Below are 22,687 nucleotides of genomic sequence, written 5' to 3' on the forward strand. Positions count from 1 at the left end.
CGAGCAGGCTCGATTATTTTTTAATTACTATATATATTTCATTATATATATATATATATATATATATATATATAATATTTCATTGGTTATTATTAGTTTTCATCACAATTCACAAGTCAAATAAGATTTAACCCATACAAAAAATAACACAAAAAAAAAAGTTTAGACATTTGAGTCTTTAACGAGACAATTAGGTTTTGATAAGGAATAACATACATTACAAAGTTTAATATATGTCATTGTTTGAAATTTTTCTCCGAGCTTGTGTTTTCCGATCACAACTATCATATACTGTTCTGGAATCTCGACAATAACATGATTGTTTTTCTTTATAAATATTTTAAACTCATATGGAGTATGTTATAAGGCTTTTCTTGTTTTATGCTACTTATTCTATGCATGTATGATGAATTTGGTTAAAGCTCGATAAAAGCTCGGCTCGATCAAAGCTCGGTCAGATTCGGTCAAAGCTCGGCTCGATCAAAGCTCGTCAAAACTCAATTCGAGAGGGTTCGGCTCGAGATATTAACGAGCTGATACCGAACCTACCTAGGGTTCGGCTCGGTTCACCCATAGTTATTAAAGGCGCGCCTATGGTGCATGGCGCACCAGGCGCAGGCCTTGGCGCCATGGCAGCCCCATGGCGAGGCGCAATCGCCATGGCGCGCGCCTGGTGCGCCATTTTGCGCCAAAGGCGCACCAAGGCGCGCCTTGGCAATTAGAGGCAGTTATGGGCAGTTTTTTGGTAGTTACTTTATATATCTGGAATGGAACACATGTTATATTAACAAAAAGTGTCAAAAAGGAGAGAGATTATAGGTTTTAAACTAAGTAGAAGACGAAGAGACTCTTTGAAGAGGAAAAGATAGAGTCATTAAAAGAGGAAGAAGTTTAGTAGAAAGAAAACACATCAAACGGATTCAAACAACAGAAACAAAGAAGCTAAAGGGAATTCAACTTCAACAGTTTGATGATCAATAGTTTGATGATGCCTTAGACGATGAGTGTGATAGTGATGATGAGGAGTGATGGATTTGAAGTAGAACTTAGAAATTAGTATTCAACTTTAAAGTTTTTCTACTATGGGGTTTATTTTGCATTTTAAAATTTATTTATACTTAAAATATTTTCATGATTTAGTTTTATGTTAGTTTTATATTTTTTTTAAGTGCGCCTTGTCTCGCTATGGCGCGCGCCATCGCTATGCGCCATGCGCCATGGCTCCAAGACCCCTTGCGTCTTAATGCGCCATGCGCCTTTAATAACTATGGTTGCACCCCAATCTTATCCGATAAATATAATATGTCATTAATGTGTCAAAAGAGGACTTCTGGTTTCCTTTTCTTTTGAGGACAAATTATGTAGATTAATGATAATCTAAACTTTACACGTATATTCATTTTCTTTTTCTTATTTCTTTATCATCTTTGCCAAATTAAAAAATTTATCCTTAAAATTAGGGGAGGATACACAAGCTCGGTCAAAACTACCATGATCAAGCGTAATTTCAGCCATTTTGTCCTCATAAAATTTGAGAGTGTGTGGTTTCGTTAAACCATTTCTAAATCCAAAATTTTAATTTTTTTACATACTACTAGACACTCTCTAAATTCAAAATTATAACTTGTTTTAACCTGTTAGATCCTGTTTAAATTCAAAATTTTAATTTTTTTGGTTTGTTAGACTATTATTAAATCTAAATTTCTAATTATCTTAACTTGTTAGACCCTCTCTAAATCCGATTTTTTTTCTATTAGACACAATTCTTTTTTACATGTTAAGAATCTTAAACACAATGTATCTTAATTTTGAAAAGTTTTACATGAGTATTTGAATATTGGTTCTTGATCACGTATATATACAAAAACTCACACTAATAAATTATTTATCTTAATATTTTCTTTTTTCTAAATGTAATTTAATTTTACTTTTTAACAAGTAAAGGCATATGAAGATTAGGTGCATAATTCTTTAGAAGCAAAATAGACTCTCATCCCTAAAATGATAAATTGAGTTTTGATTTTTCTTTTATCAAGAAATATTTAACACTTTTAGATAATTTTAGAAATCAAATTTACCATTATCCTTAAAATTATAGTTAAAATTATTTAGAGAATTGGATTTTTACTCAAAATAATGATTTAAATGAGCATTATTCTTTTCAAACACTCTAAAAATTATTTCTTAAATAGTGTTGAATTAACTAGATTAAAATTGGATGAAGTTCATTCGATTTTAAAATTATAAAGAAGCGGATGAAGTTTGGCCGAGTACTTAACAAAATGTGTAAGTTTCATAAAAGAGAAGTCGGATGAACTTCATCTGACTTCAAGTTGTAAAGAAGTCGGGTGAAGTTCATCCGACTTCTTTGCAATAATTAATCAAAATTGTAAAGAATTCAAATGAATTTCAACCGACTTCTTTGCAAAACCAGTTATTGGATATATCGCAAACAAGGTGCTTTTAAAAATGGGTAAATTACACCCATGGTCACTGAATTTTACAATTTGTTACACCCGTGACCACTAAACTTTAACAAACTCTTCAAAATGATATCTTAACAATCTCAAAATAAAAATATTTAAGAATTAAAATTGTTCAGAACGTAAATTTACCATGAAACCATATTTTTTATTTTCCAAAACTACCATTTTTGAAGCTTTCTCTCTCTAAAAATCCATTTTATCTATTAACCAAACAACACCTTAATGATCTCAAAACGAAAATTTTCAAGAATTAAAATTACTTATACTATTATTAATTCTTGAAATTTTTTTATTTTGAAAATGTTAACCCGTCAGTTTAAGATGTTGATTGAAATTTAATGGTCATCAGTATAATAAAATATAAAATTCGGTGACTTATATGGTTTCCGGCTAAAGTTCAAATGGCCATGGGTATACCTTTAAAATGTGTATATTTAGTGACACTTGTTAGAAGGAAGTCGGATTGACAATTTTGAAATGGGTAAATTACACCTATGGCCACTGAACTTTATCAATTTTAACGGCGACTGAATTTCAATTTTTAATAGCATGGCTACTAAATTTTATATTTTTTTAACACCGATGGTCACTCAACGTCTCAAAACGACCGTTGACGGTCTCAAAATAAAAAATTCGAAGATTTAATAATATTCTAAGAAACTTTAGTTTTTGAAAATATCCGTTTTAGGTTATTTAGGTGTTGTTTTGTTATGAGAGGGAGTGAATTTTTAGAAAGAGAAATCTCGAAAAAGTGATTTTGGAAAATAAAAAATATGGTTTCATATTAAATGTTATTCTGAAAAAACTTTAATTTTTGAATATTTATCATTTTGAAATCGTTAACCGTCATTTTTAAAATTAGTTAAAGTTGAGTGACCATCAATCTTAAAAAATGTATAATTCAGTGGCTATTAAAAATTGAAATTCAATAACTACGATGTTAAATGTGTAAAATTCAATAGACACAGTAAATTGAGTTACACTTTTTAAAAGGAAATAGGATTGGCAGTTTTGAAGTCTGACAAAGTTCGTCTTACTTCAGACGTCGGCTTCTCCTTCATGCAGTTCGGCTGTGCCGAGCCCGACGGTGTGGCAGCATCCTCCAGTAGGTTTTCTAAAACTGAATGTGGATGGTGCTTCGTTTGCGGACGAGAATGTGGCTGGGTTTGGGTGTATCGTTCGGGACGAGTTGGGCCGGTTTGTTGCAGCTAAAAATGCTACCTTGCAGAATTATCAAGATGCATCGTTCATTGAAGCGCTATCGGTCCGTGAAGCTCTCAGTTGGATCAAAAACCGTGGATGGAAAGATGTAATCATTGAATCAGATTCTTTGATCGTGGTACAGTCTATGGTCCGCCCGTTAGAGGTTTCATCTCCTTTTAACGCCTTAGCCAATAATTGTCAGTTTTCATTAAACGAGTATTCTAACTGCTCTATTCGATTTGTCTGTCGTTCCGCAAATTTTGTTGCTCATTTATTAGCTAGAAGTAGTATTTTACCTTTACATCGGGGTGAGTGGTTTTCTGTACCCTGATTTTATTTGTAATATGCTTATTCTTGAGTCTTAATATATGCTTATTTGGTTGTCGAAAAAAAAAAAAAAATCTAACACTATTTGTTTCGTGGGATTTCATCCTAATTAATCCAAAACTATTTCTCAGCAAAAATTCTAGAAAATTTACTCAACTTTCTTTATAAAAAGAACATTTAAGACCCAAAGTCAAACTACATCGTGTGTGTGTCTTCTACATTAAAAACCGCTGGACCATCTTTTAGCTGTAATAAATAAGGTAAAAATAAAAACCATAGCTTTCTTTCTTACAGATACATCAAAATACCCATCAGCTGCAAAAGTCTCAGCTACCCAAATACGGACCCATTACTTTTCTTAGTCGTATCTTTCTTTTCCTCTCTGGGTTTTTTTTTCTCTCCTCCCAAACAAGAATTATACCAGCTGATTCAACCTTTAAATCTCTCTCTTTTCTTCTAAAAGCCCCGCCTTTTTTTAATAGGTATCTCCATTTATTGCTCTTCCTGTTTTTCTAGAAATCTCTTGCATTTTAAGCATCTGAAACTTCAACTCTAAGCATCTGAAACTTCTTTTTTGCTTTGGATAAATTGGGTAAATTGGATCTGGCAGATTAGAGCAAATCCCTAAAATTGTGAGTTCTTTTTGTTTGCTTTACCTTTCCTTGTCTGAAGCTAGCTTTTCAATCTTTGATTTGTGGGTTTTTGAGGTTAGTCCTTAATTAGCAATCATTTGGGGGTTTTGATTATTGGTATGCCCAAATTTAGCTCATTTGCTTCAAAATCTTAGCTTGAATGTTGTCCATTTACCTAAAAAGAAGGGTTTTTGCTTCTATTTAGCTCTTACTTCACTTTCTTCCTCCTAGAAATTGGGAATTGATATCCTGAAAAACCCTATTTCATTGTCTACATTTCCTTGTCCGAAGCTAGTGTTAGGCTTTAATTGAAGCTAGCTTTTAAATTTTTGATTTGGGGGTTTTTGAGCTTAGTTCTTAATTAGGAATCATTTGGGGGTTTTGATTATTGGTATGCATTATATTTCCAAATTTAGCACATTTGCTTCAAAATCTTAGCTTGAATGTTATTCATTTACCTAAAAAGAAGGTGTTGGCTCTGTTACAGAACCTCTTTGCTTCTATTTGCCTCTTACTTCACTTTCTTCCTCCTAGAAATTGGGAATTGATATCCTCAAAAAACCCATTTCCTTGTCTACATTTCCTTGTCTGAAGCTAGTCTTAGGCTTTAATTGAAGCTAGCTTTTCAATCTTTGATTTGGGGGTTTTGAGCTTTGATTTGGGGGCTTTTCAATCTTTGATTTGGGGGTTTTGAGCTTTGATTTGGGGACTTTTCCATCTTTGATTTGGGGGTTTTGAGCTTTGATTTGAGGCCTTTTCAACCTTTGATTTGGGGGTTTTTGAGCTTTGATTTGGGGTCTTTCAATCTTTGATTTGGGGGTTTTCTAGGGATTTTGATTACTGGCATGCATTATATTCCCAAATTTAGCACAATTCCTTCAAAATCTTAGCTTGAATGTTATTCATTTACCTAAAAAGAAAGCTTTGGTTCTGTTACAGAACCTCTTTACTTCTATTCGCCTCTTACTCCACTATCTTCCTCCCAGAAATTGGGAATTGAAACCTCCAAAACCCCATTTATGGGCATGAAAAAGAATGCAAATTTCCACTCAGGAAGGGTTTTCAATGATAGAAAATGGTTCATCCCCTTCTTTGCAAGCCTACTTATATCCATAACCTTATTATTATCAGCTACATTTGGAGTATTTACCTCTCCTTATGGTGAAAATCAGTTACAATTCGACACTATCACGGAGGATTCAAGTCGGTATTTCGTCGAATCAGACTTAAACTTGTCCAATTCAAGTGAGAATCCCAAATTAGAAGCACCTAGATTAGCATATCTGATTTCAGGTACAAAGGGGGATAGCAGAAGAATGATGAGGACATTGCAAGCAATATATCATCCAAGAAATCAGTACATTTTACACTTGGATCTCGAGGCGCCCGCCCGGGAAAGATTGGAACTTGGAGTGTCTGTGAAGAATGATGTTACATTTGTTGAAGTTGGGAATGTTAGGGTTATGGCACAGTCTAATTTGGTGACGTATAAGGGACCGACTATGATAGCTTGTACACTTCAAGCTATTGCAATAATGCTTAGAGAAAGCTTGGAATGGGACTGGTTTATTAATCTCAGTGCTTCAGATTATCCTCTTGTTACACAAGATGGTTGGTACATATTTCTACCTAATTGTTGTTGCTTGCTTTGCTTTTCTGCGACTGCCTTATTTTATGTTGGGATAAGGTACCCCTAGAGGGCGAGCCTTGGCCCAACGGTAAACGTCGGGTTTGAGTCTTAGGAGCGGCCTCTTGCCAAAAAATTGGCAGGGGAAGGCTTGCTCCCAGTACACCCTTGTGGTGGGACCCCTCCTCGGACCCTCGCTTAGCGGGGACATGTAGTGCACCGGGCCACCCTTTTTATAAGGTACCCCTAACGCTTATAGCCACGAGCAATTATACCCCTAATATCTAAAAGGTTTAAAGCATTCTTTGGCCCTGACCTATCCAAAATTTTGTCATTTGGTCATTGACCTATTACTTGGTCACATGTGGCCCCTGACCTATCCCATTTGATGAAATTTCACCCAATTTGTATGAATACTTAACGGAATCGTTATCTCATTGACAAGTAACAATATTTTGATACTTGAACTTGTGAAACGTGATATTTCTCAAAGTTATTTTTGCCACATTATGTGGAAATAATTAATTAGATTAAAAAAGAAAAAAAAAATCTTAAATTAAAATCCATTAAGTTCAAGGGTCAAAATATCATTACTTATCAATAAGATAACGATTTGGTTAAAGTTTGAATACAATTGGGTGAAATTTCACCAATTGGGATAGACCAGGGGTCAAATGACAAAATTTTGAATAGATCAAGGGCCAAATAGTGCTTTAAGCCCATCTAAAATGGTGCAATTTTACCCTTAACGTTGACAGTTAAGAACCATTTTACCTTTAACATTCGCAAGTTAGGTCAATTTCCGACATTATTGTAAAACACTTGCATATAGTTGGTTCTAAAAAGATATTTCATATTTTTTGTGATTTAATAATATAATTGGAGATTAATATTTATAAATTTGGCGAAATTTTTGAAATTTTTTTTGTACAACTCGTACAAAATACATTAATTTTTTTAAAAAAATTTTACATCTAATCATATGTTTGTGATATGTTATTAATGAGTGATAAAATGGTGCTATGTGAAGCGTAGATGACAAGATTCATGACTGAGAAGACAGTTTAATGAATAATTACTCAAATTGACCAAGCTTGTCAATGTTAGGGTAAAAAATTGCTCTTAATTGCTAATGTTAGAGGTAAAATTGCACCATTTTAGACGTTAGAGGTAAAATTGCTCATGACTGTAAATGTTAGTGGTGTTTTTGCGCCTTATCCCTTTTATGTTTCTTTTCCGTTACCGTTTCCTAGCTAATTTTTTTTAGAAATAACGTTTTCCGGTATCCGTTTCCGTGCAACATAGTGTTTTTTTTTCATATGAAGGATTTTGATGCACCGACTATGTTGCATGGAATCTGAACAGAAACGGACACAGAGAAATGTTAGTTCTAAGAAAAATATAGGCTTAATACATCCCTATCCCCATGGCCTCTGAACTTTACCTATTTTAATATTGTGGTCACTGAAGTTCAATTCTTAACGGTATGGCCACACTGATCTTTACACTTTTTAACACCGATGGCTACTCAATGCCTTAAAATGACTGTTGAAGGTCTCAAAATAAAAAATTTGAAGAGTTAATGATATTCTAAGGAACTTTAATTCTTGAAAATTTTAGTTTTGAGTTCATTTAGTTGTTGTTTGATTAGGAGAGAGAGAAAGCTTCAAAAATGGTGATTTTGGAAAATAAAAAATATGGTTTCATAGTAAATGTCGTTCTGAACGACTTTAATTCTTGAATATTTCAGGTCGTTAACGGTCACTTTGAGGAGTCAGTTAAAGTTGAGTAACCACCTGTGTTAAAAAGTGTAAAGTCCAGTGGCCATGGGTGTAATTTACCCTATCCCATGTACTTGTCTAAAAATGTCAATTGTCCTGTATACTTTTAAAATGTTCAATTTACCCCTGAACTTGTTTAAAGTGACATCTTAACCCTCTAAAATCCACGTGGAGGAGTAAGGAGAGAGTTTAGAAAAGTTGAAATGTGTACACTTTAAGCAAGTTCAGGGGGTAAATAGAACTTTTTCAAAGTACAGGGCAGTTGATTTTTTTGGACAAGTAGAGGGAGATAAAGATGTTTTAAGCCAAAAATATAGATAGGACACTAGGAAATGTTATTTCTAAAAAAATATAGCTAAGAAACGAAACAGAAACGAATTGTTGGTACATATTTCGATCTAATTGTTGTTGCTTGCTTTTCTGGTACTGCCTTATTTTATATTTGCTTAATAATACTCTTCTGAACTAAAGCTTGATTGGCCCCTAAACTAGTGTCTCGTTAACCCATTCAATTTGCTTAAAGTAATCTATTGGCCAATTAAATTTGTTTAAAATGACCTATTGGCCGCTTGAATTTGTTTACAGATACATTAGCCTTGTGAACTTGTTTAAAGTGATATACATTTCAATATGTCTGAATTTGTAAAAAACAAAATTCAAAACTTAAAAAATAAAGGTCTAGTTCGCGATTCTAAATCTTTAAAACAAATTCACTTTCTATTTTTTAGACCGTTTTTATAGATTTAGGGACTTAATCATGACAATTTAAGCAAGTTCAGAGGGCTGATGAGGCACTGTGTATGTTCAGGGTGCCAATCAAGTTTTTTAGACAAGTTCAGGTAGCAACTAATGTATCAAGCCTTTTATATTTTCGTCATGTGAAGGTTTTTGATGCATTGACTATGTTGCACGGAAATGGAAACTGACAAATTTGAAACGGAAATGGAAACTGACAAATTTGAAACGGAAATGGAAACTGACGTTGTGAAATGTTATTTCTAAAAAAAATATAGCTAACGGTAATGGAAACTGAAATGGAAATAGAAACGAAACCGGAAACGCTAATGAAGAAGAGTTTCCGTGCACTGACCTTTTGAATGAATCATAACATACTCATTGCAATGATTGATTGCATTATATACAATTTGATACCAATTAAAGTTGTCGTTCAGTGTCTCAATTTGATTTAATTAGGTTTTGTTAGATTGTTAGATACCCCCGCATTGTTTAATTAGCAAAGCTACTGAGGCAATTCTAGTCTTTTGAGCTAGTTTTCTGGTACTGGTACTGCTTTGTTTTATATTGGTCTAAACCTTATGCTGCCTCGTGAACTTGTTACTTTTGGTCATTTTTCCCTCTGAACTTACGGGACGACCTATTTACCCCTTCAACTATTTAAAAGTGGTATTAGCAGCCCCCTCTTTTCAAAACTTCATCTTGTTTCCGTTACAATGAAAAGAGGGGGTTGCTAATACCACTTTTAAATAGTTGAGGGGGGAAATAGGTCGTCCCGTAAGTTCAGGGGGCAAAATGACCAAAATTGACAAGTTCAGGGGGTTGCGTATGGTTTAGGCGTTTTATATTTTTGTCATACGAGGTTTTTGATGCACTGACCTTTTGAATGAATCATAACATGCACATTGCATTATATATATTCGGGATAAGGTACCAAAATAAACCTATAGTTTTTGGGGAAGTATCAATTTAGGTTCCATGTACAAAATAGCATCAATATAGGTTTAACGTTTAAAAAAGGTACCGATTTAGGTCTCGATAATGGAATGTGATACGTCATTCATATGCTACTGTCAAAACGTTCTACATGATATACTACTGTCAAAATGTTCTATCTGCACTATTTTCTTCAATGGTTTCTTCGTAGTCTTGTGGACTTGCTATAGATTAGTTGTATGGTTGAACTTGTGAGAACATGTTTTTGGATGAATCTTTTACGCAATTCATCGAATAATCTCAGGATAGCTCATTCGATGTCCATAGGAATATTCGAATTGGTTCATGTTTTCAGATTAATTAGATTTTCGTATAGGATGGTCGAAATCTGATTGTTTTTTACCTGCAGATTTACTCCATGTGTTCTCCAATTTGTCCCGAAATCTTAACTTCATTGAGCATATGCATATTACCGGATGGAAACTGTAAGACCTTGTTCTTTATTACTTAATTTCATTATCAATAAGTTCAGTTCAGTAGCATTAAGTTCAGTAACTTATAATTACTTACTATAATTATAAATTTTTTTATTATTATTATTATAAACTTTTTATTTTAATTATGGCTATTTTTAAAGAATTATATTATTATTTTAGTTTCAGTAGACTTCAGTTCAGTTCACTAGCATTCAGTTCAGTTTTTTTTTTTTTTTTTCCAGTAAAAAAGAACAGAGCCTAAGTGATTCGAAAACTCAGCTCACTTCAGTAGAAGATATTCCTTTCAATTTCATGAAATGTTCCATCTTTCTGCAGGAACCAAAGGGCGAAACCGATTATTATTGATCCGGGACTGTACTTATCGAAGAAATCCGACCTTGCTTTGACTTCTCAACGCCGATCACTTCCTACTTCCTTTAAGTTGTTTACTGGTATGCATATCCATTCAGCTGTACTAGTTCTTATTAGGCAAAAAGCATATTTAAGCCCCTGGACTTTACTTGTTTTGAGAATCAAGCCCCTGATCAGTTATTTTTCTACATTGAGCCCTTGATTATTGTTTTTGTTATGGATTTGGCCCTTATTTAACTTTTCAGTCGAGTTTGGGAGAGGAGAAGATCGATTTGAGGATTCTAATGCTAAAAAATCACAAAATGGGAAGGAGAATGCAAACTCGACAGAAAAGTTAAATAAATGCCAAATCCATAACAAAATCAATGATCAAGAGCTCAATGTGGAAAAATAATTGATCAGGGGCTTGATCCTTAAAACATGTAGAGTTCAGGTGCTTAATTATGCTTTTTGGCCTTCTTATTAAGCAATTGGATTCTATGATGCACGGAAACGGGAAACGAAGCGGAAACAGATACCGGGAAACGTTATTTCTAAGAAAAATTAGCTAGAAAACGGTAATGGAAACGGAAAAGGATACGAAACGCGGAAACGCTAATGAAAAAGAGTTTCCGTGCAACATAGATTGGATTCGATTCGTTACGTTACATTACATTTAAGAGTTTTTGTTGCTCATGGTGCACAGGTTCGGCGTGGATAATGCTAACCCGATCCTTCCTAGAATACAGTATAGTCGGATGGGAGAATCTTCCGCGAACTCTCCTAATGTATTACACAAACTTCATCTCCTCGCCGGAAGGATACTTCCACACTCTTATTTGCAACAATGACGAGTTCCGGAACACGGCTATAAGCCATGATCTTCACTACATTGCTTGGGATACTCCTCCGAAACAGCATCCTATCTCGTTAACCATGAAAGACTTCGAAAAAATGGTTAAAAGCAATGCACCATTTGCGAGGAAGTTCGCTAGGAACGACCCGGTTTTGGACAAGATCGATAAAGAACTACTAGGCCGTACAAACCGGTTTGCACCAGGAGCATGGTGTATTGGGAGCTCAGACGGGGATGCTGATCCGTGCTCTGTGCGGGGGAATTATTCGGTGTTTACGCCTGGTCCGGGTGCCGAGAGATTGCAGCAACTGCTTCGCACATTGTTATCGGAAGAGTTTCGGAACAAGCAGTGTTCATGACAAAGGTGAATTTGATTAACTCCAAAGTGTAAATGGCATATCCATAGAGTTCAAGAAGAAAAAACCAGTTCATCTATTTTTGTTCTTTATTTCTTTACTTTTAAGTTTTTCAATTTAGCCCCCGTAGTTGTCCAAAAAGTCAAATGCGCCCTTAGAGTTTTAAAGGGTTAAATGCACCGTTGGTCACTGAAATTACATAGTTGTCTCAAAATGGCCATTCAACTTCAATTTGTCTCAATAAAACCACTAAACTTTGAGTTTTATCTCAATTAGGCTACTCCGGCAATTTCAGTGGTTAAAATGCATTATGGTTGACACGTCAGTCTGAGTAAACTCATATTTTTTGACTCATACTGATTTGTTACTCATGTCATCATTCTGAACCCTTTTAATTGCTGGAGTGACTTAATTGAAATAAGATTCAAAGTTGAGTGATTTTATTGAGACAAATTGAAGTTGAGTGACCATTTTGAGATAATCATGTAAATGACCGATGGCGTATTTAACCTGACTTTTAAAATGTTCAATTTACCTTTTGAACTTGTTTAAAGTGACCTATTTACCTTTAAAATTCACATGGCGGAGTAAGCAGAAATTTCAGAAAAGTTGAAATATGTACACTTTAAGCAAGTTCAAAGAGTTTTTAGAGAGGGTTAATAAGTTCATTTTAAAGAGTTAATTTGTCATTTTAAATAAGTTTAGGAGATTAATAGAATTTTTTCAAAAATATAGGGATAGTTGACTTTTTTATATAAGTATCGGGGCTAAAGAAGTATTCAGCCTTTTTCAATACTTGCATCTGAGCATAGTAACCGAACTGAGTTAACCGATTCTGTTAATTGAACCATAATATGGTTAACCACGAGAACCAAATTGAACAGAATACAATGTATAATCAAACGGTTACTTATAGAAATTTTCTGGTTCGGTTGGATTAGTAATTGAATTGTAATAAAATTAACCAAAATTTATCAAGAAAAAATTTGCAAACCTGCTAATGATTAATTTCTCCATAAAGTGATTAATTGTCTTATGTTTTTAAAATGTTCAATTTTGTTTAAATTGAACTATTAATCTATAAAATTCACATGGTGTAAACAGAAATTTTGAAAAAATCGAAATGTGCACACTTTAAGTAAGTTTAGGGAGCGATAAATCGATTTAAAAAAGTTTAGAGGGTTAATAAATTAAAGAGTCAATTGTTTAGGGGTTAATAGAACTTTTTCAAAATAACTAAGCTTTTTTCAATACTTGCACTTATCTGCTAGAGCTGTACACAGGTTGAGCATAGTAACCGAACTGAGTTAATCGATTCGGTTAATTGAACCATAATATACTTGGCCATGATAACCTAACTAAACTGAACAGAATACAATAAAAGGTGTCTTCTATGCTTATTTTGTTTTCGACAAAGTAAGCTTTACTTTGTTTTTTCTACCATTGGATGAGCTTACTTTGTCAAAGTTCATCACCATCCAATGGTGGAAAAAACAAAGTAAGTTCGGTTATTAATCGAATATAATAAAATTAAGGGTAATTAATTTATTAATTTCTATATTTTGACAAAATACACTGTTTAGTCCATGTATTTTCAAAAACATACGGTAAGGTCTCTAACCTTTTTCTCAGGAACTGTTTAGTCCTTCTGTCTGTTTGTTAGATTTTTACCGTTTATGAATTCGGAAATGACTAAATTACCCTTTACTATTTATTAGTCAAAAGCAATTCATACCTCTATGTCTTTTTCTCACAACTCGCGCTCACAAAAAAATTTGAGAAATGATTGAATCCCTAACCCATAATCGAATCACTCATGCTCACTCTTCATGTTTGAATTGAAGGTAGAAATCGACTCAAATCTCTCTCGCTTACTCTTTCTGTTAGAATTGAAGGTAGAAATCCTCTTATTCTCGATGGTGAGTTTAATTTCCTCCTCCCAATTCTCAACTCATGTTTATTGCCAACTGCTTCACTGATGACGAAAGATGTTTCTGCTAATCCAAATTGACTAACAGAATCTTCATGAGAGTCTAACGACAGAGACTAAACAGTTCACCAAGAAAAACGTTAGGGACTAAACAGTTCATCGAGAAAAAGGTTAAGAATCTTACCGTGTATTTTTAAAAATACAGAGACCAAACAGTGTGTTTTTTCAAAATATAGGGACTAATAAATTAATTACCCTAAAATTAACCAAAATTTATCAAAATTTTTTTTGCAGACCTGCTGATGAACATTTTTTCTTAGAGAAGGTAGACAAAAATGACACTAATTTTTTTCATGGACACAATTAAAAACTTGATTATTGTATCTGTCATTTTAAATCTTTTTTGTATGTTCAGTTTACATACAAAAAAATTGTTAAGAAAATCAATTTAAATAATTTGGTTCGGTTTTGGTTGTATTGAAATTGTATCTGGGATAACTGCCTAAAGTAAAAACGAACAGACTAAAACTAAATAATTAATCGAACCAAATACTTTTTCGATTCGGTTTCTGATATCGGTTAGTATCAGAGTTTGCTCACCCCTACGCCGGTGAATGTGTCGGTTTACAACATATAATTAATCGAACCAAATACTTTTCCACTAACTCGTTTTGCAATTCTCCGAACAGCAGCTATGTCTGTAGTTAAGATAGGGACATTGTAATTGTCAACCCACTGAGTTGCTCCAATTAAAACTGCACCTTTTGCTGCGGATACCTGCGGTGACGGAGCCAAAAACAAATACTCGGAAATCGGAAGGTTAATGGATGAAAATATGTTAAAATTACAGTTTTTTTTTTTGGGATTAAGAACCAGCAACAGCTAATTCCGTTGTAGATTTCTTTGCTGATGTCAAATCCCATTACAGAGTGAAATTACAAACGGAAATTTTCGTTTGTAATTTCAAATTTTATTTCTGGCTTAATACATCATCTAGCTTTGAATTTGTCCAAAAAGCTTGATTTGTCATCTGAATCAAAGTGTCCCATAACCTACTAAACTTTCAAAGTGTCTCCACAGCAGACTAAGACTAGGCGTGTTTAGGCGAAAACCTGTTGAGCCCAACCCGACTTAAGCACAAACATATTCCTAGCCCATTATCATCTTTTGAACTGCTTCTCACTCACTTCTTCCTACCCCGACACAATTCTCATAGAATTGGGTCATTTACAGTCAAATTTAATCAATACGGTAGACAATAGTATTCATATAGATCCTAACAATTCGAATTCAATAAGGAACATGTGAACACTACTACAATAGATTGGAACTTCCTTACTAAAACAATTACCCCTCCAGTGACGGATCTAAGGGGGATTACGGTGCAGATCACCAAAAACTTCATCGAAACTGTTTATGAAGCTTTAATTATTATTATTTTTTTTCACAAAAGACCCCAAAAAGTATCAATTGAGCAACCTATAAATCACCAGAAAACAACTCTATCGGTGAATCCTGATTCCGTCACTGGATAAGTAACTTTCGATTAACTTTTCCTGTGAAAAATCAGTAAAATATCCCATCCCTGCAATCAAACCTTGTTCCTCTGCAACTCTTTCAATTTCTTTCTGAACTCTTTGACCTCCCACTTTATTGGGTTCCAACAAATTACAAGCAACCTCAATAACACCATCACCATGAGTTAATGCCATGGTTTGTACTGAGTCAAGTCCACCTCCTCTTCCACTAACTCGTTTTGCAATTCTCCGAACAGCAGCTATGTCTGTAGTTAAGATAGGTACATTGTAATTGTCAACCCATTGAGTTGCTCCAATTAAAACTGCACCCTTTGTTTCGGATACCTGTAGTGACGGAGCCAAAGACAAATACTGGGAAAGTTAACGGATGAAAATATGTTAAAAGTTACAGTTTTTTTTGGTACTAAGCATCAGTGATGGATAATTCCATTCAGAGTTCGTCATTGATGTCTCGTTGGAGAGTGAAATTATGAACGGAAATATGGGTTAAATGCACCATTGGTCATTCAACGTAAAGTCATTCTAACTTTGAAATATGATGTGGCTTCTGCGTCAGCACAAATAAACATTTTCCACTGACCGAAACAACACGTAGCTGAAATATGATGTGGCTTCTGCGTCAGCACAAATAAACATTTTCCACTGACCGAAACAACACGTAGCTGCCACCTAGCTGATAGGTGTCGTTTCGTTGACTAGGTAACAGCGATGTGTCATCTAAATGACAGCCACGTGTCGTTTGGGTCAGCGTCAAAAGTTGACAACTACTTATGTGACAGCCACATCACTTCTTCAGTCTTGAAAGTCGCTGAAGTAACTTTATTGAGACAAAATTTGAATGATTTAATGGGTTAAATGTATTTACATGGTTGTCTCAAAATGGACACTCAACTTCAATTTGTCTAAATAAGCCTACTCAACTTTGAGTTTTGTCTCAATTAGGTCAATCCGGTGATTTTAATAATTAAAAGGCAATAGAATAATAACATGGATGACACATCAGCATGAGTCAACTTCTTGGACCGAAACAACACATGACATCTACATATGCGTCACATGGCTACCATATGTTGATTATTTTTATAAAAAAAAAACAAAATTTAGTATTTTTTCATAAAAATAACCAGCACGTGGCTACCACATGTCACTTCAGTCGGAGATCTGAATTGACTCATTACAACTTGTTTGGATGAGGGTATTTAAAGTAAGTGAGGGTAGGTAATCTTGTTTGTTTTGAGGTGTAATTGAATGTAATAGTGAGGGTATTTGAGGTGAAATTTGACTAATTTTCTTTACACTCCAAATTGAAGGGTAGGCAAGTGACAGATCTTTCTTTTCCAAAATTGTCCTCTATGTTTTATTTTAAAATAAGACATTGTTTGGATATAAAAATAATTTAAAAATATATTACCTTACCTTACCATCAAACCAAACACAATTACATTATTAAACCACCACTTACCTTAACTTCTATCCAAACACAACAAGTTATTTCATACACTTCACTTACCTTACCTTACCTTACTACCCCCATCCAAACAATGCCTTAATTACCGAAATCGCCGAGTGATTTTATTGACACAAATTGAAATCATATGATCATTTTAAGACAACCATGTAAGTTCAATGACCAATGGTGCATTTAACTCATGATTTTATTGAGACGAATTAAAATTGAGTGACCATTTTGAGACAACTCTGAAAGCTCAATGAGCAACGATGCATTTGACACACGGAAATATTGCATTTAGCAACGAAAATTTTTCGTCTGTAATTTCAATTTCGTTTTTTTAAGTTCTCTCCAAGAGTTGGGGGGTCGACAGACCCTCCACGACCTACTGTCCCATTGCCCTTGGAATACCTGAGATGGACCTTCATCTGGTTTGATTGGCAAGGACCCTGATTTTGGTCCACCGGTCCATTGGTTTCCAGAATTTGGCCTGAAATAACCTAGTTCTCTCCTGATTGATGCAAGTGTCTTTCCTTGTTCACTGGCCGCTCCATATAGAAAAGTAGGGACTGCAAGCTACATTCACGAACATTAGCACTCCAACAAAATAGGCTTAGTACCAGGGGGGCATTTAAAATTCACCACCCAATATCTCTCTATCAGTTTAACCAAAGAAATAAGACTACAATTTAGAGTATGCAGCTGAATCATGATTGTAAATAGTGACCTAGGGATTATCTTACCCATATTTTAGGTAGGAGTGACCATTTCTAAGAAACAACCAGACTGACAGACACGATTCACAAGATTATCATATTTTCATGTATTTATATTACTCCCTCCGTTTCATATTACATGTCGTTTTAGAGAGTTGTATAGAAATTAAGGATATTAGAGAAAAGACATTGTTGCCCCTTATTTATTGATTCCACTGTTTATTTATTCTATAATAAGTCCATTATTCTAATTAATTTTCATAAACCCACGTTTTATAGCAAGAAAAAAGATGACTTAACGTGTACTGATCATATAAAATATACTAAAATAGCGTCAAGGTTTTTGGGGAAGTACCAATTTAGCCTCAAGGCCCTCAACATACAAAATAACACCATTTTGGCCTAAACGTTTGAAAAGGGGTGCAATTACATCCCTGGGTAATGGAACTTGGGGCCAGGGCAAACACAGGGGTGGACCAAGCCCCCGGGCCGCCTACCATGGATGATTCCGGCCCCTGTCTCCAGCCAATTAAAGTTGGGAGTAGTTAATTAGTTCATTGAGCTTGTATTTAATTAACGCAAAAAGCATTATTAGGCCTCCGATCTTTTATATTTTGGTTCATTGACCCCTTGATCTTTTATTTTTGGTCTCATTAAACCATTGATGACCAAATTAGTAAGTTGTGAATATGTAATTCTGTTAAAAAACGTTATTAACTTTATATGTATTTGAAATTATTAAAAAAAAAAAAATTTAGAGTTTCGGTTTTTACAGTTTTCTTATAGCCACATTACACATCCAAAACTACTTTTAAACAGTAAAAAAAATACAAATTTCGAATGCAAGTGCAATGAATAACCGTCAGTTAACCAAATTTTATGTTCAAAATTACTCTTTTTGGTCATCGGGCTTAATGAGACAAAAAATAAATGATCAAGAGCTTAATGTATTCAAATAAAAGATCAAAGGCTTAATAAACCAAAAAATGAAAGATCACGGGCCTAATAATGTTTTTTGCCTTTAATTAATAAATCCAACTTAATTAATATACGATAGAGGATAAATTTTCTAAGTTTGTTCAAAACGATCTAATCTTATTTCTGTAGTTTAGCTCAATTTTGAGAGTTCGATTTAGCAGAATTTTTTTTCCCACACACTGGTTACAAACGTTGAGGCATAAAGTACCATCATTACCTAGAGCTATAATTGCACTATTTTACAAACGTTGAAGCTAAAATGATGCTATTTCGTACGTTAGGGCTAAATTGGCACTTAAACTATAGTAATACCTTATCCCCTCAATTCCAGGAGCCTTTTTTTTTTCTCTAGACTACTACTAGATGATACTAGAATAATTTCAAATAGTTCATACCTTGAAGTGTGGAGCCAACATCAACTGCCAAAGATTTTGCAATCCCAGCTGCTTGGTCCAACGAAGCTTGTGCTAAAGGATGAAAGCAAATATGGTCAACAACACCAAGACGAGGATGAGTTCCACAATGCTGCTCAAGATTAATAGCTTCCACAGCAGCTTTAACCATGGCAAGCACAGCACTCTTCAAAGGACATGAACTTAATGATGATGGCTTTGAAGCCACACTTGAAACAAGAGTATAACCAACTCTATTGTAAGTCACATCTTCAAACTTGTTCACAATTGGTGCTTGAGGGAATAGCTTTGCAGCTTTTTCAATCAACTCCAAAGCAGCCTTGTTTCGGCTTTCCGATATGTATACTTTGCAGCAGGCAAGAGTCCACTTCAACATGGTTCTTCTGCTACTACTCTTTTACAAACTGCAGAAGGAGAACTATTGAGATGATAGGAAGAACAACATCAAGAATTCCATTGTTATAGGGGATCATAATATGTGAGGCAATCCGGGTAAATTGCACTGATGTTCTCTTAAGTTTTGTGTCTGTTTCACAAAGTTCATTAAATAAAGTTACCGAACTTCACATTTGTTTTCAATAAAGTCATTATGGCCAATTTGTATACCAAAACTCACTGGAATGTTGACGTAACATGGAAGACAAGACTACATGTCAAGTAAGAGCCTGGTTGGAAATGTCTAACTTCTATGACGGCCATGTCCTTGCCCGATGATGGCACTTGGTTAGTATGCAGTCGACTATCTTCTGTGCCACGTCAATACACTAGTGAGTTTTTATACCCATATTGGCCAGAATGACTTTATTGAAATCAAATATGAAGTTCAATTGTTTTATTGAAAGAAAACTAAAATTTAGAGACCATCAGTGCTTAACTTACTGAAAATCTGTAATTAGCTATATATGTGTTTAAAGCAGAAACAGAGATGAAAAAACATGCCAAGAAAATGAAATTGGATGCTGAGCCATGATAAACAATTGCTATCCTTAATATACAAATCAACATTGTTGACATTTGATATAAAAGTGTTTATTGAGAAACAACTGTTGATGGCTATTTGAAAGGAAAATCAACTAACATCTATAAGCTAACAACAACAACAAACAACTAACACTAAACACACAACACTCGAACCAAACAAATCCTAAGTGATGACGTGTCTTGTACAAAAGGCTAACCGCCAGGACACGTGTCCCAATAAAAAAACAGGATTTCAAATGCACACTCCTAATCTCTAAGAAGCACCTGTGATATATGGTAAAGGAAAAAGACACAAAAACACACGGAATTATGAGCCAATCAGATGTTAACACGTAGAGACTATGTATCTTTCATATCTTTCGATATGCATCTATAAATAGCCATTCCTAAAGAGGCAAAGGGACATAAATGCCGATCTTCGCTTGGGCCGGCTCCGACAGCTCCATAAGAAAGAATTTGATCCTGGTGGTGAATTGATCCAGTTTTTCTGTCTTTACTCTGTTTTACTTCCTTCTTAGTAAAACACTGACGCCTTTTTAACAGTTTGTTGACTCCAGTTCAGCTTGTTCATCCTACCCTATGGATCGAAGGACATCACTAAGTTTGCTGTACTTTCCAATTTCCAAAACCATCATTAATCCATCTTACCTAAGGTACATATTAGTATTAGAATCCATATTCTCTCTTGATGTGCTTGAAAAGAAATGCCAAAACCATAATCATGAAGTCACCATAAGTTTTTGCATTCACTTACACTGAAATCAAACTTGAGATAGCTGCTTAGTATATATAGATGTCAAGTAACATTATCAGCCCAAAGACCAAAATCACAGCAGCAATGAAATTAAAGCTGTCAATTTTGACACATAATACCATTATGATAATCCATTTTGACACCCTAACTGAAAGTTGGAGCCCTTCTTTTTTATGTCTAGTAAAGAAAAAAAGCTATCATATAGAAGTAATTTTAACAAGCAATTCGAAATCCTATATCCTTCACACCTTCAAAAACCTGTACACAAAACTCAAAATTCAGCATTGTTAGGTTTAGGATATCCATCATACTCCAATTTCACACCCAAACCAGCTCGTATAATCCGAAACTTCAACCTCAAAGAATCCATAATTCCTTGTACACTATCATCCTCCGGATCCGATAACGGGTATTTCTCAAGCAAATCCTCCATTTGCTTAATCGACTTCTGAATCCGGGCCGAGAACGCCGTTGGTTCAACCCGAATCGCCGATTTCCAGATATCAACACAGCCTCTGTAGAATCCAAGTTCTTCTCCGACTTCGAACCCTAACTTAAGGCCAACATCGCGAGCCTCGTCTTTCCCTTCGACTATACCATGTTTGTAACCTTCGTCATATCCTTCTCTCAAATGCGTTTCCTCTAAATTGAGAGAAGATTCGAAGATATCTTCGACTGAATTAGTCTGAAATTGAGACTCCATAGAAAGATTTCGCAATGTGACACACTACTATCTATGTATGATGATAACAGTGAAAATAGATGATGGAATTTGAAGATTTTGAAGAGAGGATAGAATTGTTGCTACCTGCTTGTAGAGGAACAAACTGGCGGCGGAGATAGCATGAGAGACCATGGCCTTCAATAGGGAGTTAGGAACCAGTGGCGGTTGTTGATTCGTTGAGAGTAACTGTCTGGTTATGAGTTCGACTAGATTTAGCCCACCAATGGAACCCAACTTGATGGGCAACTGGGCTTTCATTTACCTAATTTATTGGAGAACTTTTTAAAACGGAAAATTACACAGAAATTCATTTTTTAAAAACTATTTACAACTATGTCAAATTATAATTTTAGATTATATCAAATCAGTAAAATCAGTACTTTTAATATATTTTAAAGATTAAAATTTATAAATTAAAAATCTAGAATCTATGAGCTGCTAAATACCGCCTCCAAATTATGTATCACCGTCCCATTAGAGTTTTTTGTCATTCTCATAATTTTGATCAAAAACTGAAAGTTCTCTCTCCAAAATCATAAATCCGAACAATAATAATTGAAATAATGAAAATAATTTGTGTGACAATCCGAACTCCGAAAATGAATGATTACGAGTCGGAAACATTAAAATTTACATTTTTTTAATCAAAGAACTCATGAAAATAATACATATTTTTATGACAATTTTGCATTTTTCGTCACAAAAAATTAAAAAATTTTGCAATTTTCATCACAAAAAATTGAACGATTTAATATTTTTTGTCACTAAAAATTGAAGAATTTTGCATTTTTCAAAATTTGACCTAAACGGATGGCGCGTTCCCTCCGGCCCATGGTGGGGCGGATGCGACATCCGCCCGACTCATGGCAAGAACGGATGGCACATTCGCTCCCACAATGGGTCGGGGGGAATGCGCCATCCGTTCCCGCCATGGGTCGGAGGGAACGCGCCATCCGTTTAGGCCAAATTTTAAAATTTTTTCTCAATTTTTTTTTCCAGTTTTGCAAATTTTTTATGCAAAATGTAAAATTGTCTAAATGGGGGCAGTGATAAGTAATTTGAGAGCGGTAAATAGCAAAACCCTTTATAAATTGGAGTCTAGATTTTTTAAATTGTGGTGTAAAATCATAATATATAAAGAATAATGGTATATTAAGAATTAAGTTTAGTGATAGGATATAGTTGTAATTTTGTACTTAATTATGATATTCATGTATTTGACCCTTTATTTAAGGCATTACATTCATTTACGTTTTTATTAAAGCTTCAAAGTCAATTAGGACTCTAAATTATTAAAATCATCAATTAAATCCTTAAATTAAGTAAAAATTATCATTTGAATTTTTATTTTATTCTAAAATAAAAACTGTGACTATTTCATATAGACTGTAATAATATCTATATTAGTTCAAAATAAGTTTGGAGAAAAAGATCTGA

General features: G+C 34.3%; 2 protein-coding genes across 4 annotated transcripts; one reads left to right on the forward strand and one right to left on the reverse strand.

Annotated features, from left to right (window-relative positions):
* Positions 1-4,283: 4,283 nt before the first annotated feature.
* LOC136229069 (beta-glucuronosyltransferase GlcAT14A) lies at positions 4,284-11,907 on the forward strand. Its single transcript, XM_066017634.1, has 4 exons — positions 4,284-6,259; positions 10,137-10,212; positions 10,540-10,655; positions 11,261-11,907. The coding sequence occupies exons 1-4, from the start codon at positions 5,668-5,670 to the stop codon at positions 11,767-11,769; spliced, it is 1,293 nt and encodes a 430-aa protein (XP_065873706.1). The 5' UTR covers positions 4,284-5,667; the 3' UTR covers positions 11,770-11,907.
* A 2,322-nt stretch (positions 11,908-14,229) lies between these two features.
* LOC136229194 (uncharacterized) lies at positions 14,230-21,474 on the reverse strand. 3 transcript variants are annotated; one of them, XM_066017807.1, is made up of 6 exons: positions 20,849-21,433; positions 20,371-20,383; positions 19,920-19,935; positions 18,774-19,171; positions 17,096-17,253; positions 14,230-15,558 (listed from the first exon to the last, which is right to left on the reverse strand). In XM_066017807.1, the coding sequence occupies exons 1-6, from the start codon at positions 21,227-21,229 to the stop codon at positions 15,199-15,201; spliced, it is 1,326 nt and encodes a 441-aa protein (XP_065873879.1). In that variant the 5' UTR covers positions 21,230-21,433; the 3' UTR covers positions 14,230-15,198. The 3 variants fall into 3 exon arrangements, with proteins under 3 accessions (XP_065873879.1, XP_065873876.1, XP_065873878.1); XM_066017804.1 differs by lacking the exons at positions 19,920-19,935; positions 20,371-20,383 and having other exon boundaries at positions 18,774-19,195; positions 21,335-21,474; XM_066017806.1 differs by lacking the exon at positions 20,849-21,433 and having other exon boundaries at positions 18,774-20,799.
* Between the last annotated feature and the right edge of the window lie 1,213 nt (positions 21,475-22,687).

This window comes from Euphorbia lathyris, chromosome 5 (assembly GCF_963576675.1).
Source record: "Euphorbia lathyris chromosome 5, ddEupLath1.1, whole genome shotgun sequence".
NCBI lineage: Eukaryota > Viridiplantae > Streptophyta > Magnoliopsida > Malpighiales > Euphorbiaceae > Euphorbia > Euphorbia lathyris.